This window comes from Sinohyriopsis cumingii, chromosome 5 (genome assembly GCF_028554795.1).
Source record: "Sinohyriopsis cumingii isolate HCF-2022 chromosome 5, ASM2855479v2, whole genome shotgun sequence".
Classification (NCBI taxonomy): domain Eukaryota; kingdom Metazoa; phylum Mollusca; class Bivalvia; order Unionida; family Unionidae; genus Sinohyriopsis; species Sinohyriopsis cumingii.
In genome coordinates this window covers 150,321,474-150,339,310 of record NC_142965.1, presented here as the reverse complement: position 1 = coordinate 150,339,310, position 17,837 = coordinate 150,321,474, and the positions used below count along the sequence as shown (strand labels likewise).

General features: G+C 35.9%; 1 protein-coding gene across 4 annotated transcripts in view; it reads right to left on the bottom strand.

Moving 5' to 3' along the window:
• Positions 1–17,837, bottom strand: part of LOC149800451 (uncharacterized) — a 76,446-nt gene that overhangs the window by 34,716 nt on the left and 23,893 nt on the right. For all 4 annotated transcript variants that reach the window (XR_016421385.1, XM_089960073.1, XM_089960074.1 and 1 more), the window contains 6 exons: positions 14,696–14,808; positions 13,201–13,268; positions 12,147–12,370; positions 9,341–9,520; positions 6,754–6,783; positions 2,371–2,703 (listed from right to left, as the gene is read on the bottom strand). Coding sequence is in view for 3 of the 4 variants with exons in the window: in XM_089960073.1 (XP_089816199.1) it covers positions 2,371–2,703; positions 6,754–6,783; positions 9,341–9,520; positions 12,147–12,370; positions 13,201–13,268; positions 14,696–14,808 (948 nt within the window). In the remaining variant the exon portion in view is untranslated. The remainder of the gene's footprint in view (positions 1–2,370; positions 2,704–6,753; positions 6,784–9,340; positions 9,521–12,146; positions 12,371–13,200; positions 13,269–14,695; positions 14,809–17,837) is intronic.

Below are 17,837 nucleotides of genomic sequence, written 5' to 3'. Positions count from 1 at the left end.
GTTCACATTTTCTAACAGTACTTTCACTGTTTAATTTAGTATTTATCACATGGTTACATGTACAATGCCCAAGTGTAAAATACAAATGGCAAGGATGTTTATAGCTTGTGTAGTGTCAGATATTATTGATGTGTTGCCCAAGTGGGAATCTAACCATGATATGAGTAATAAATAGTAAATACAATGGTAGATATATATCATAATAATAATTTATGCGAGTTGGGAAATGAGAAAACCCCAAACTTTATGAGAAACACGAGTTCCAAAGAAAATCTCGGTATGCTTAACATTGTGCTGCAGGTGGGTCTTGTCAATGTAAAAACATTGTAATTCACGTAGGCCTTGTCAATATAAAAACATTGTAACGCATGTGGGTCTTGTCAATATAAAAACATTGTAATGCACGTGAGTCTTGTCTATATAAAAACATGTAACGCATGTGGGTCTTCTCAATATAAAGACATTGTAACGCACGTGGGTCTTGTCAATATAAAAACATTGTAATGAAAGTGGGTCTTGTCAATATAAAAATTATGTAATGAACGTGGGTCTTGTCAATATAAAACATTGTTAATGCATGTGGGTCTTGTCGATATAAAACCATTGTAATGAACGTGGGTCTTGTCAATATAAAAACATCGTAACGCATGTGGGTATTGTCATTATAAAAATATTGTAATGAACGTGGGTCTTGTCAATTTAAAACCTTTGTAATGCACGTGGGTCTTGTCAATATAAAAACATTGTAATGAACGTGGGTCTTGTCAATGTAAAAACATTGTAATTGACGTAGGTCTTGTCAATATAGAAACATTGTAATGCATGTGGGTCTTGCCAATATAAAAACATTGTAATGCACGTGAGTCTTGTCAGTATAAAAACATTGTAATGCACTTAGGTCTTGTCAATATAAAACCATTGTAATGCACGTGAGTCTTGTCAATATAAAGACATTGTAACGCACGTGGGTCTTGTCAATATAAAACCATTGTAATGAACGTGGGTCTGGTCAATTTTAAAAACATTGTAATGCACGTGGGTCTTGTCAATATAAAACCTATATAATGAACGTGGGTCTTGTCAATTTAAAAACATTGTAATGCACGTGGGTCTTGTCAATATAAAAACATTATAATTCACGTGAGTCTTGTCAATATAACAATATTGTAATGCACGTGGGTCTTGTCGATATAAAACCATTGTAATGAACGTGGGTCTTGTCAATATAAAAACATTATAATACACGTGGGTCTCGTCAATATAAAAACATTGTAATGCACGTGGGTCTTGTCAATATAAAACCATTGTAATGCACGTAGCTCTTGCAATATAAAAACATTGTAATTCACGTGGGTCTTGTCAATATAAAAACATTGTAATGTACGTGGGTCTTGTCAATATACAAACTTTGTAATGCACGTGGGTCTTGTCAGTTTTAAAATATTGTAATACACATGGGTCTTGTCAATATAAAAACATTGTAATGCACGTAGGTCTTGTCAATATAAAAAAATATTAATGCACGTGGGTCTTGTCTATATAAAAGCATTGTAATGCACGTGGTTCTTGTCAATATAAAAGTACTGTAATGCACGTGGGTCTTGTCAATTTAAAAACGTAATGCATGTGGGTCTTGTCAATATCAAATCATTGTAATATACGTGGGTCTTGACAATATCAAATTAAAAGGGCATTCCTGTATACAGCTGTCAGGACGCAATAACCCCTTAGATTTAGGTTATGATGATACATTTGCGACGATTGACAGATTATAACTGATATCCCAAACACGTTAGAAAATCAACCATGCAAGTATGATTAAGAGGAAAACAACCAGCATTATTTTGGGTCTCGTTTCAAGCAAAGGACAATAACTTGAATATTCAAATCTTAACCTGCGTTGTTGTTTAGATTTATATTTAAATATATATTTGCGTATTTTTTCACGTGAGATTATAGCTAAGAGACGGAATTTTCATTTATCTAAGAATTTCGCTTCATGTCTTAATTTTAACTTTACAACTGTCATATAGCGATGGGCCCTGCCCATTTAAATTGGGCACCCTTATATTGGGGCAGTTGTTGTCTTCCTATTTTCTATTTCCCTCTCCTTCCTTTTTCAAATTTTCAAAATATTTAAATTTGAACAATATTTGTATCAGAGTTTGTGTCCAAAACAATACAAAGTTCTGCAAAGAGAGGTAAAACAAAGCTGATTATGCGGAAATGGGTACAATACTCCATCAAAACACAAGCATTTTATCACGGAAAGTTAAACTTACGACTACTCGTCCAGTTTTGCCCTCACTTTATATATATATATATATATATATATATATATATATATATATATAAAATCAGAAATATTACCTCTTACTTTTAGCTGTCCAGTCGCTGAAATTTCAAATCCAGGGGCGTATACTGTGAAAACGTATTCTCCTTCATTTTGACATGACGCACGTGAAAATTTTAAATTCACTGTCAATATATCCTTGCGATATTGCATATCGATCTTAAGATTTTCAGACACGGTTTCCTCCACAAGAGCCACACCTTTGTATCCGATATCGATAATCAGTCGATGTAATCGAGAGGAGTCGATGTGGTATATTGTAATGTTCCGAAAACTGGGCAAGGGTTTCACACTGCACCGTATATTGGCTTTTGTCATCAGCTCGATTTCTGTACTGGTAACGGATATTTCTGAGAAAGAAAAAAAATGACGGATTAAGAGTGATGCGTTTAAAATCTCCTTTTAAATGAAATGTTCTAATACACAAAACAACCTACGTGTTGTCTTCTTGTTGTCAGAAAGTGACACGGCAAAGCGACGTCGAGATCGTCAGTTCATATCGCCATATCAAACGGGTTACATTTTTTCCTCTGTCTCATAACCAAGCATGAATACATCTTTGTATTCAAAACATACCTCTATTATTATCATCTACGGTTTCAAAATATATTGATTACACAGTGTGAATTTAATTGAAAACAAGTGGGAGTTTATAAACGTTTGATTCTGTGCATTTCAGAATTTCGAATATATAACTATTTTCGGTCTGGGTGTGCGCTAAGGAAATACTCATTGAACATAACCCTAAAACTCAGTCCAGTAGTATTAAATAGTCATGTAATACAATTAATATTAAACATTACATAACAAGTTATAATTTAAATGTTCTGTTACGTATTTTAAAATAAGGAGAAAATGACTAGAGATAATTTCTCACACATATTTTAACATAAGGAGAAAATAACGAGATAATTTCTCACACGTATATTAACATAATGAGAAAATGACTAGAGATAATTTCTCACACGTATTTTAACATCAGGAGAAATGACTAGAGATCATTTCTCACACGTATTTTAACATAAGAAGAAAATGACTAGAGATAATTTCTGACATGTATTTTAACATAAGGAGAAAATGACTAGAGATAGGAAATAGTGGAGTAGAAATATGAAAACCATTATAGTACGTGCAAGATTAATTTATATAATGGGAGTGGGGTGGGTCTTCCATATTTGTCATTCAAAAATCATAATTATAATTTGGAAAGAAAAATTATGCAGCCTTTATGTTCAGTATTTAACAATATAATGACCACAATAACTATATCAGTAAGGACCCAACATAACTAGGCTGCACAAAGACTTCCATGGATTTAAGTAGGTTGTACAAAGACTTCAATGGATTTAAGCAGACTGTATAAAGACTTCAATGGATTTAAGCAGACTGTATAAAGACTTCCATGGATATAAGTAGACTGTACAAAGACTTCCATGGATTTAAGTAGGCTGCACAAAGACTTCAAGGGATATAAGTAGGCGGCACAAAGACTTCCATGGATTTAAGTAGGCTGTACAAAGACTTCCATGGATTTAAGTAGGCTGTACAAAGACTTCAATGGATTTAAGCAGACTGTATAAAGACTTCCATGGATATAAGTAGACTGTACAAAGACTTCCATGGATTTAAGTAGGCTGCACAAAGACTTCAATGGATATAAGTAGGCGTCACAAAGACTTCCATGGATATAAGTAGGCTGCACAAAGACTTCCATGGGTATAAGTAGGCTGCATAAAGACTTCCATGGATTTAAGGAGGCGGCACAAAGACTTCCATGGATTTAAGCAGGCTATACAAAGACTTCCATGGATTTAAATAGGCTGTACAAAGACGTCCATGGATTTAAGGAGACTGTACAAATACTTCCATGGATATAATTAGGCTGCACAAAGACTTGCATGGATTTAAATAGGATGTACAAAGACTTCCATTGATTTAAGCAGGATGTACAAAGACTTCCATGAATATAAGTAGGATGTACAAAGACTTCCATTGATTTAAGTAGGCTGTACAGAGACTTCCATGAATATAAGTAGGATGTACAAAGACTTCTATGGATTTAAGTAGGATGTACAAAGATTTCCATGGATTTAAGCAGGCTATACAAAGACTTCCATGAATATAATCAGGATGTACAAAGACTTCCATGGATATAAGTAGGCTCTAAAAGGACTTCCATGGATTTAAGTAGGCTGTACAAAGACTTCCATGGATATAAGTTGGCTCTAAAAAGACTTCCATGGATTTAAGCAGGCTATACAAAGACTTCCATGGATTTAAATAGGCTGTACAAAGACGTCCTTGGATTTAAGAAGTCTGTAAAAAGACTTCCATGGATTGAGTAGTCTGTACAAAGAATTCCATGGATTTAAGTTGTTGTTGTTGTTGTTGTAGGGCTTAACGCCATTTTTCAGCACACGATAGGCTATACATGGCGGCCAGTATTAATGGTGGAGGAAGAACCCGGGAAAACCCCGGAAATAACCATCGACCCACGACAAGCTACTGGCAAGCTTTTTCACATACCCACATTGGCTGAATCCGAGACTCGAACCCACGCAGACAGAGATGAGATGGCAGTGATCCGTAACGGAGAGCGCTTTAGACCATTCGGCCACTCGGGATCCCCTACATGGATTTAAGCAGGATGTACAAAGACCTCCATGAATATAAGTAGGATGTATAAAGACCTCCATGAATATAAGTAGGATGTATAAAGACTTCCATGGATTTAAGCAGGATGTATAAAGACTTCCATGGATTTAAGCAGGATGTACAAAGACGTCCGTGGATTTAAGTAGGCTGCACAAAGACTTCCATGGATTTAAGCACAAATTGGTTGTCAGTTCAGAGTAGGGATTTTCGAAGTAAGCGGCAAGACCAAGAACAAGCCATAGTTCATGCGGTGCAAATTGTATACCTATTTAAATCCAACATGGATTCGCTGTCATCACTGATTTATCTTAAAATATAAGAAATGGGATGTTGTCCTACGAAGCCTTTGTTTTCCAAGTCATATGTTTGTCAATATATATAGTTATATGAACATTCCAGGACGTTATGCCGCATTACTAGAACAATAGCTCGTGTACACTATTAACACGTACCAATGCAAGTATTACATTATTCATCAGTTTAAGACACGTTTTAGAGGCTGGCTTTCTTCCATTGTTTATATTGCATATACTTTGTCTATTCGGTTCATTTGTAAAATCCTTGTGTAATGTTTAAAGTATCAGAATCAACATAACTGCATAATGAATGGCAATATCACAAAATGAACAAACTGTAATTATACTATTTCTAACTCATTTCAAATCTAACGAACAATCATTTAATAATAATAATAATAATAATAATAATAATAATAATGTACTTATAATGCTTAATATGAAAGTGATTCGCTTTTATCATTTTACAAAAAAATTAATATCCTATAAGACATCACGTAATTAACGAAGGACAGGGATGTATTATACTCTGTATGTGTGTGTGTCATTTTGTGTGTGTGTGTGTGTGTGTGTGTGTGTGTGTGTGTGTGTGTGTAACCCGTATATAATATATGTTGCAAAGAAAACGAGTATTGGTTGATACATGCAAACATAGACATGAAGTGTAAACACGGTAATATTTCAGTGAAATTTAGTTTTATGGGCAAACAAGAGGTGAATGTCCAACTGTTTCTAATATCATGTTTCACTTAATAAACAAGAACAATAATTGTGGTAAACAAACACGATGCTCTCTGCAGGTTGTAATTAAAATGTTAATACTTTTGGCTGACTTCTAATTTTTACGTGCTCTGTATATTACCTCCTAATTAGAATGCATTTTTGTCGTTTCAAAACAAAATGTCATCAGCGCAGTTGATATATTTTAATGCCGTAGCATCATGCATGTCAGAAAACCAACGGAATTAAAAATGAGTGCAGTTATTTGTAGAAAAGACAATGCGAAACGCCCATATAATTTATTATGACACACCACTTTGTTGTCAGCAAGAGATACGCTACTCAAGGAACGTAGTAAAGTTTTGAATGTTTGCATATAAGAGAATCAGCATGACCTAGTTTCACCTGTACATCTAACGTCGTTAAGGTATTGATTGAAATCATCGGTCCACTATTTTTTAGTCATCGATAAAATTTCTGAAATTCAGACTTCACGCGTTTTAAATCAAGTTGAAAATTTCTGGGTGTGAAATATTAACGTATGTGCTGGATTGTTAATTTGATATGAAGCATCATTACAAACTAAAGTAAAGCAAAAAAGTATTTTCATCCTCTAGAATTTTTATAGTCCATTATGATTAGGGTAGGAATAATTTACGCCACAAATCAATATTAACGCCTTTAAATATAGGAAGGGATGTTAGGAAAGGAAACAAAAATACAACTTACCTGGAGCAGGTGAACCTGTTGTTGAAGATTCTGGAAAAGGACAAAAAAAAAAAAGAAATGGAATAAATCTACAATCAGTTCCTTCTGAGTCTATTTATTCTGTTATAAAAGTGTAGACTATACGTGGATCAAAAGGCAAGGTTTGTTAAATACATTAATCGGAGGCAAAGTTTGTTAAATACATGGATCAGGAGACAAGGTTTATTAAATACATGGAGCGGGATGCAAGGTTTGTTAAACACATGGAGCGGGATGCAAGGTTTGTTAAATACGTAGGTCATGGGCAAGGTTTGTTAAATACATTGATCAGGGGCATGAGTTGTTAAATAGATGGATCAGGAGGCAAAGTTTGTTTAGTACATGGATCGGTTGGCATGCTTTGTTAAATATATTTATCAGTGGCAAGGTTTGTAAAATACATGGATCAGGAGACAAGGATCAGGAAGCAAGTTTTGTTAAATACACGGATCAGAAAGCAAGTTTTGTTAAATACACGGATCATGAAGCAATGTTTGTTAAATACATGGATCAGGAAGCAATGTTTGTTAAATACATGGATCAGGAAGCAAGGTTTGTTAAATACATGGATCAGGAAGCAAGGTTTGTTAAATACATGGATCATGAAGCAAGGTTTGTTAAATACATGGATCAGGAAGCAAGGTTTGTTAAATACATGGATCAGGAAACAAGGTTTGTTAAATACACGGATCATGAAGCAAGGTTTGTTAAATACACGGATCATGAAGCAAGGTTTGTTAAATACATGGATCAGGAAGCAAGGTTTGTTAAATACAAGGATCATGAAGCAAGGTTTGTTAAATACATGGATCATGAAGCAAGGTTTGTTAAATACATGGATCAGGAAACAAGGTTTGTTAAATACACGGATCATGAAGCAAGATTTGTTAAATACACGGATCATGAAGCAAGGTTTGTTAAATACATGGATCAGGAAGCAAGGTTTGTTAAATACAAGGATCATGAAGCAAGGTTTGTTAAATAAATGGATCAGGAAGCAAGGTTTGTTAAATACATGGATCAGGAAACAAGGTTTGTTAAATACACGGATCATGAAGCAAGATTTGTTAAATACACGGATCATGAAGCAAGGTTTGTTAAATAAATGGATCAGGAAGCAAGGTTTGTTAAATACATGGATCAGGAAGCAAGGCTTTGAAGATTTATAAACAATACGTGAATCAGAAAGCACATTTTTTGAAGACTGCATACGAATATAAATCATGAGGCATGGTTGTTGATATTGTGAAATATATGTGAATCACAAATCGAGATTTTAGAAAATGTATTTTGTTGTTTCGGGTTTAGCGCCATTTCCAGCACACGGTAGGTAATAAGGTCTCCAGATATTGTATGTCATACAAAAGTAAGAAGACAACAGTTTTAAAGATTTTATGAGATATTCGTACCAGAAGGCAAGGTCCAAAAGAGTGTATATAATAAGAAACCATGGAGGTTTTGGAAGATTAGGCGTACCAGTATTGTGTGTACATTTAACTCATATGTATGAAATGTAATTATATATCATGGTGTTAGTAAATTTGATTCCACATTAAATCAAAGATTACTTCGTACTTGAGGATTTATTAATATCGGATCATAATTGTGGTGCAAATTTAGGTTTTCTAATGTGGGATTTGGACCTGCGTCATGGAAAAAACATTACCTTCGTTTCATTGCGTCGTTCTTTTTTATTTTGCAGTGTTTACTATTTCCTTTATAATTCCCAGTATTGAAACAGCTTTTTGTATATTTGAAAAACATTCCTTCCAAAAACACCAATAATTTTTATGTCTAGTTTCAAATGCAAACAGTAGATCTTTAACTTGCTTGTAAATTTTAAACAACCTCAAAATCCCCATGTTTCCTGAGGTGGAATTATTTGTAAGACTCACAACAGGACAGCCTGTAGTTAGATGTCCATCACGAAAATAAAAGTAAGATCTAGGTTAACTTTCAGCTCAGTCTCTGACATAATTACTCTTTTCTGCCCAATTATCTGAGATAGTTACTCTTTTCCCCTCAAGTCTCTGACCTAGTTACTCTCCCCCCAATGCTCTGACCTAGTTACTATTTTCCCCTCAAGTCTCTGACATAGTTACTCTTTTCACCTCAAGTCTCTGACCTAGTTATTCTTTTCCCCTCAAGTATCTGACCTAGTTACTATTTTCCCCTCAAGTATCTGACCTTGTTACTCTTTTCCCCTCAATAAAGTTTTAGATGTACTCATCTATCAAACTACCCTTCTTTTCAAATGTACAGACGAACAATTATATCCACAACGATGATGCCATTCTACAAAGCATGACCACCAAGAAGCGGAAACAAGAATATATATCACATCCTTATTGGGCTTCAAAATGAAATACGTTCTGGTATCCTGTGTTTCTATTATAAAAACGCTACTGTTTCATTTGACAAAGCATGACCGCACGTTTCAGCCGAAAATGTACGAGTGCGTGTCACGAGCAGGACTGACTAAGAGTATATGATGATACCGTTAAAAAGGCAGCAAAACTAGATACTTTCCTGAAGCTAATAAACCATTACTATCAACATCAATCAATACCTGTGGTCGTTGTTTGCTCACGTTGGTCAATATCAAACATAACGGCATCTGGAGAAAGTGTTGTTTGCGTTTTCGCTTCAACATGACTAACAGTTGACGCTGACGAAGGTGCGTATCTTTGAGACGTCGATTCCAGCTTAAGGGTAACCAGCGTCGTGCTTGAACTTGTCGAAGCAAGACCTGAAAATTGTACAACAGCAATATATATATATATATATATATATATATATATATATATATATATATATATATATATATATATATATACACACACACAGTTGTATTAAATTTTCATGTTACTTACAACATATACAATTATGATGCAAACACAGTTTAATCCGTATGAATATTCTGTATCGATATATAGTGGATCTCAGATGGGTAATGATTTAATATTGAATTTATGAAATGAGTTGAATAATGTCCAGCTTTTGCGAGCCTTGTCTCGTTTCATCAGTTTAATATTAAATCATTACCCATCTGAGATTATGTTTATCACATAGTTTTTATTTCAGTGGAAACTATTTAGATGGGAAGAAGAACGAATAATTTCGTTCATTCTGACAGACGTTGCACCTTTCATTTATTGTGCATAAAATATAGTCCCAAACAAAGTTGAAGATAGTAATAACGTTTAAAATTAAATTATATATTTTTTTACAATCTATAAGTCAAAGAACAAGCGTCCTTCCTAATAAACATAACATTTTGCACAGACAAAATCATTTTACAACACAGAACGTCCCATGCGCTGTCGGATTGTTTGATGCAGTAACCCATTAGACTGCAGTAGACGATCCATGCTTACGTATCCTAAGGTCATTTTCGCAACTAAATATTACATTGTCGCAATATTCGTGTGAAAAAAGGTTTACTGGATAGAGAGATGGGCAAACTTTTAAGTGCAAGTGCCGCATACACAAATTTACACCTTGTCGCGGGCCGCATAGTTCATTATGTAAAATAATTAATATTTGAAATAGCAAAAACAAAAGGTTTTTCTAAATAACATCTAATTAATTTTCAGTTGTTAATATGTTGTTAATATTTGAAAACTTAAACTTCAAAAGAAGCACATTTATTTGATAAACAGAGTAAAATAAACAGAGTCAGTGCGAATGATGACTTGTTCTTAAGCCGCATGAAAACCCTTGGCGGGCCGCATGAAAGCCCTTGGCGGACCGCATGCGGCCCGCGGGCCGTAGTTTGCCCACCCCTGGGATAGATATTTCCCATATTTACTGTAATGTATCTGTGATTGGATATTTGCAGTATTTGACGTGGAACAGCAGACTACAGAATACGTTAACAAATCACATTCTGAGTCGAAACTTCATCACATATTTACCGCGCAAACGTGCAGTAGGTGGATATATTTCTGTCCGTTCTGAGGCCAGTTGATGTAAACCTTCTTCTGTAAACAGAGGTGGGTTTATTTACTTCTGAAAGACTAGGTAACACTTAAACCACGTTTGCATATAGGGTGGATTCCATGCTACAGATATACCGCCTCCCTCAACCGCAAACCCACACAAGCAGTACCCGTAGTTTTGCTTCTTGATGTTATTGTTTTTCTCTTGTACTTTTATGCATTTTTCATGCCATGATATGTTAGCAATTTTGAAACAGACGAGGCCATATTTTCCTAATTCCCTTTCGCGAGTCGATTCGAAAAATGGCGGCCAAATATGTTCATTGAAAACAAAATATTCCAGAAGGCGGGGTGAAAAATGTTCTCACACGATCGAGGCCAATTAGTAAAGAATGCTTCATAATGAGGTCATGAGTTTCTTAGAACCAATCAGAATCACATACGGTGATATGTTAACATGTTATGATATCAAAAATATGAACTACGCACACTATAGGCAAAGTCTGCCGACTATGAGATAACATTTATAATGATATGTAAGAACTTAATCTGTACTTAATCATGTTGCTGAAATTATTACACTCCTTCTAGCGCTGTTTTGGGAAACAGTAATTCATGGTTATAGCTTGCTACTAACCCTGCCAATCACACTTTTTATTGGTGGGGGGGGAGGGCTCTACAGATATTATGAACTTCTGAGAAAGTGGTGGGTGTAAGGTGAAGTTGTTTACATTTGCAACATGCACATTGGAGAGAATGTTGGCATACCTCTATGGTATTTTCATGTACTGTGGCTGAAATTTCATTGGATATTGCACTTGAAGAGATTGTAAATGATCTAAGCACACGGCTAACTAAAATGACTGCTCCCTTTTGCTAAAAAAAAAAAATCAGCCTGAATTAGTCTAAAGTGCACAATTTTAAGCAGTTGTTAAAATAGGGGAAATTAATTTTGCCAGACTAGACAAAAACAGCTTCAGAAAGTGCAATAAATGAATTACCAAATATATATAGCATGACCAATGGAAACAATATGGCCAATGGAAAAGTCAGCAGCTGTTGTCTCGCGAGTGAAAGCAATGTTACATACGGCAGGCACTTTGCACTTCAACAGGATCCCCATGTCAGACAGCCTTACATCGATCCTGTGCAGTTTATTTTTTATTACATTTTACCCATAGCAAAGCTCGTAGTTGTCGTCTCGCGAGAGCGATATCACAATGTTACATAAGACTGGCACGTAGGACCTTCTTATCCGAGAACCTGTGACGAATAGTAGGGTTTACAGATGTTGTATGGTGATAGTGAATTTGCGTGGCGAGAGATTAAATGTTCCCTATACAAAATCTACTACTTATTAGCTAATGATGACAATCTACATCGTCATTCATGCAAAAATGTTAATGCACTGAAGTTTACAAAAATAGCTTGTACCTTTAATATTGGGTTTTTGAGGTAGAGTTGAAACTTTGTACTCTTCATAATATACTGTCATACTGTCGGCATCAATTACAAAATCACCCAACACTGAGGTCGGTACATGGTAGGATTTCTGAGAAGTTTTTTTGGCAAGAATGGCTTGTTTTAGTGAGGACTCGTTTTTCATGAGCGGAATATCGAGAAAATTAGAGGTGAAATACACACGAATGCTGCCATTTCTGAAAAGAAAGCGAAAAACTATATATATATATATATATATATATATATATATATATATATATATATATATATATATATATATATATATATATACAAAAGTCATCGAGTAACGTCAAGCGCACACTAATAGCCATTCTTCTAATAACGGTAGATGATAATATAATCCTGACTTCATCATTCGATCACAACTTAAATTAGAAACTGCGTCAAAAGCTTCCTTTAACCAACCAAAAAACAAAGTGTAGTTGTTTCTTGAGATTCTTGATTTAATATCTTTTTAAGTTTCAACGCTTATATTTTTATATTAAAGTTATTTTAAAATTTGAAGTAATATTTTCTACATAATTTTCCTGCAGCTGTAAGAACTGACTAAATTAGTGGTCCCTCAAAGGGCAGTCTCTCAAAGCATGCGTCTAGATTTACGAGCGGGATGACTCAAATGTTTCAGGAATGATTGATACTCAGATAATATTGTATTCCATTTAACTGCATCAAATAATAATTAATGCTACAATCAAATACTAATTAATGCTTCAATCACTCACCTGCTTCATCTTATACAATGCAAACACTGCATTAATTTGGTTTTCATTGCTTTGCACTTGCTGATGAGTTTCAAACGGAAACGAGCTTTTCATATTGGATGTAAAAGAAAGAGCTAAAGAACACATACACCCATACAGCAAAACTCCAAAGTTACTATTATTCCCCTGTTACTGCGTTGTAAAACCATTGCATACATAATATGTGTAGAAAGAACAACAAATGTTGTTTATAAAAACGGTTAACACAGTTTAGTTAGATCTATCAATCTCAGTGAAATACTCACTCAAGAGCATGAGAGTGGCACCCATAATATGCCTCACGAAAAAGCCCCTTCAGAAAAATTTCGTCTATCTGCAAGAAATATATATATATATATATATATATATATATATATATATATATATATATATATATATATAGAGAGAGAGAGAGAGAGAGAGAGAGAGAGAGAGAGAGAGAGAGCAATGTGATTCGGAAGGAACAATCGTTTCCTCTAAATAGCAATTATATATTTCTAGCGCGTGTGTGTATGTGTATGTTTGTGAATTTTTCGAATAATTGGTTAATTTATATCACGATGCTACCATTTCCATTAAGAAGTTGATGCTCACAACGAATATAATTTATTTTGTTTGTGGATACAACAACGTAAATTTAAATAATGAAACTCATCTTCGGACATCCTTGAATGATATTTAACGGTATACCATAGAGTATCAAATTAACCTTCAGACATTGTGGAATACTATTTTATGGTGTATCACTGAGAATCAATTGCACCTTCATTCATCCTTGAATGATATTTTATGGTATATCATAGAGAATCAATTGCACCTTCATTCATCCTTGAATGATATTTTATGGTATATCATAGAGAATCAATTGCACCTTCATTCATCCTTGAATGATATTTTATGGTATATCATAGAGAATCAATTGCACCTTCAAACATCCATGAATGATATTTTATGGTATATCATAGAAAATCAAGTGCATCTTCAGACATCCTGGATTACTATTTTATGGTGTATCAACATTGCATACTAAATCAGCGAGTAAATACTAATTATACTGCAAACGAAATGTACTCTCTCCACCCCTATACGATAATATATATTTTAAGATAATAATAATAATAATTATTATTATTATTATTATTATTATTATTATTAATTATACTACCAACACTTTGTACAACTAACTCTTGGCTCTCGTTCTATTACCAACACTTTGTCCAACTAACGCTAGACTTTCTGATATCGATGGACCCCTCCGGTGGCCTAGTGGTTAGAGCACTGACTACAAAAATGGTACTAACAGCTGCCTCGCTAAGCGTTCGGCATTAAGAGTTTAGTGGGTTAGTGTTAGGACTGGTCGTCCTGGTGTCAGGAATATGTGACTGGGTGGGACATCACGCTACATGTCTGCGGCATGATGCATCAGAGCTAGACATCACAATAAACTGCCACACTGCAGACATCGTAGCGATATGAGTGAAAATTGTTTAAAGCTACGTTAACGAATCCTAATCACACACACACACACACACACATAATCACACCTTGATATCGATAATGACCGTGAAAAGACCTATATGAAATTGTGTGATACCAGCGAAAGCATATGTATGTTATTAAGTCACAGGTGACACATTTTTGTCGCTTGAACTTGATCGTGCAAATAGTGTTTAGGTAACACTCAGAGAACCTTATATATATATCTATATATATATATATATATATATATATATATATATATATATATATATATATATATACCTCCTCACACAACGGGACAGAAATTGAGTTGTATGCTGCAGTGGAATTGACGAGCATGTCTTCATGGAAATCCCTGTTTAATATACGGAGATGAATGTGTGCTCTTATCATATCTGAAAAAAGAAAATAAAATCTAGTCGTCTCAAGAACAGGACAAACAACAACCTGTCATGTTATGGCTATCATTATGACTACATAAAGTACGGTTTCTTCTTTTCTTTAATGTTCTGATCTGGATAGCATACAACCCTAAAACTGAGTCTGGATTGATTTTTCACAATCAGTCAATCAGAAACAAACCTTTTTTTTTCACACTGCAACCTCATTGTGATTGGTGGAAACGAAGTTCCAAATGAAACTCAAGAATGTTATGATTTCCAAGACCGACCGTTATATATTTAAACTCTGAAATCGAGTCTGAGATTGCGTTTCCAATAACAACCAAGCAAACGTTAGTTTATAAAGCAATGGTAGAAAACAAATTTCAGGAGCAGGCTCCAAAGCGGTATATGATGTCTATGCAAGCATCACTTTGTAGCTGTTGAATCCATCTCCAAACACACCCAAAGAAAAACAGGAAGTGGGTGACTTTTAATAGCATAATTATGATTTTCATGTATTTTCAAATCTTACATATCTGGTTTATAAATGCAGTAAAAAAAATTAAAGATTGCAACCTTCAATAATTACGAAAATTTTGGTATACGACCAACAGATCCTTAAATGTGGCGTAATTTTCTAATTGGTCAGTATTTGACATGACTAAGAAATTTCTACAAAACACGTGCAATTAATCCAGTTTATATTATATTTTATTTTCCTGTAAGTAGATATTTCGATTTCTGTAAGCAACTGTTATATTCTAACTTTGAACCATTTGTTACTTAGTAGGACCACGGGGATGGGAGGATATTGGTTTGTATGAGTAGGACCGCGGGGATGGGAGGACATTGGTCTGTAGGAGTAGGCCCGCGGGGATGGGAGGATATTGGTTTGTATGAATAGGACCACGGGGATGGGAGAACATTGGCCTCTGAGTTGGACCACGGGGATGGGAGGACATTGCTCTATAACAACACCTTTTTATCCCCAAATCAGAATTATGTATCATATAATCAGAATTATGTATCATATAATCAGAATTATGTATCATATAATCAGAATAATGCATCATATAATCAGAAGCATTTTAAACATATTTAACGGAATGATCAAACAAACAGGGCACAAGAAAACTACCGAGGAAATGTTAATCAGTTTTAAGACAATTGCCGAGGAAATGTTAATCAGTTTCAAGAAAATTGCCGAGGAAATGTTAATCAATTTTAAGACAATTGCCGAGGAAATGTTAATCAGTTTTAAGAACATTGCCGAGGAAATGTTAATACAGTGGAGATGCAATATAAGAAAAAAAATGACGAGCGCTATTCTACCGACATTTCTCGACAGACGTGAAACAAAGTGAATTTATTTTTAATGTTACAGGGGAATATTCCTCGGGGCCGATATCTACATTTGTGAAAAATTATCGTTAACCTCCTGTCAATAACAGCACGAAGGGGCAACTCTTCTATTCACAATACCGACCCAAATGAACCCTCTGCTCTGGTCGAATGAATGATAAATCAGTCCTGACAGGTATTCACAACACGTAAATACATAAAACAGTCATGTAAGGACAATGAATGTATGGAATAATTCAAACAAATAAAGGATATATATTTACTATAGATTACTTACTTTATCCTCTCTCTCACTCTCTCTCTCTCTCTCTCTCTCTCTCTCTCTCTCTCTCTCTCTCTCTCTCTCTCTCTCTCCATACATATATGAATAGTTTACTTTATCATCTGTACTATTATTTGTTACAAATAATTATACTACAAAAATTGTATCATCATTAAAATCATAGGAATTTCCCCAGCCATTGGATGATATCTTCGGGAGAAGGAAAGGCTACGGGAGTAAACCCAGACAGAAAATCTGGAGTGGAGCCCCTAAGGCGGCTGGATGTCAACTACGACTTCCTTCCAGCAGCTCCTGCCCCCGAACTGGTGCCAAATGTCATGCTCAGCACTACAGCCTCGCTCCTGAGTTAGTAAACAACACGAAAGCTGGCAGTCTACGGTTATAAGTCCCAACCGATTGGCGTAGGGAAGGGGCGCCACGGATAAGCTTTGACGGTGGAAGGGATCATCGCATCCCACTGGCCGACTACCGCCCGCCTCAAGCCGGGCTGCCTCGGGTCAGTAAGGTGTTGGCCCGCCAACGTCTGCCTGCTCCAGTGGGTGCCTGGAGTTCAGTGTTTTGCTCGGCATGACAAGCAGACAGAAACTCCGTACCGGACAAAGAAACAAGAAACCAACAAAGACTCCAGCTCTTCCATTCGCAAGCTGAAATGTGCGCACCATGTGCACAGGCATCTGTAACAACCTCAGGGAGGTGGACGACACCAGGAAGACGGCCATCATCAACAGAGAGCTCACCAACTAAATGTCGGCATAGCTGCCCTCCATGAAACCAGGCTGGCATTCAGCGGCACCCCCAGAGAGGAAAACTACACATTCTTCTGGAAGGGTCGATAACCTCAGAAGCCCCGCCAGCACGGAGTTGGCTTCGCCATTAAAAATATCCCCCCGGCCTTGGTTGAGTCTCCCTCTGGGGTCACTGAGCGTCTCTTGTCCATCCGCCTTGCCACTGCTGCAGGTCCTGTCAACATCCTCAGTGTCTACGCCACCACCCTCACGTCTTCAAAAGACCAAAAGGATCAGGTCTACAGGCAGCTGGACGAACAGATCAAGCCACTATTTCTCCTCGACGACTTTAATGCCAGAGTATTTGCGGAACACGAGTCATGGCCTACCTGCCTCGGACATCATGGCACTGGAAAGACCAACGAATATGGTCGAAGACTGCTGAAGCTGTGCACCTACCATGACCTGTGCGTTACAAACACCTTCTTCAAGTGTATGCCACAGCACAACATGTCATGAAAACAAACACCACAGGTCTCTTCGCTGGCACCAGTTCGACTTGGTCATCACCACGTGCTCTGTCCTGATCAGCGTCCTCTTCACCAGAAGCTACCACAGTGACGACTGCGACTCCGACCACATCCTTGTGATCAGCAGGGTGCGCATACAGC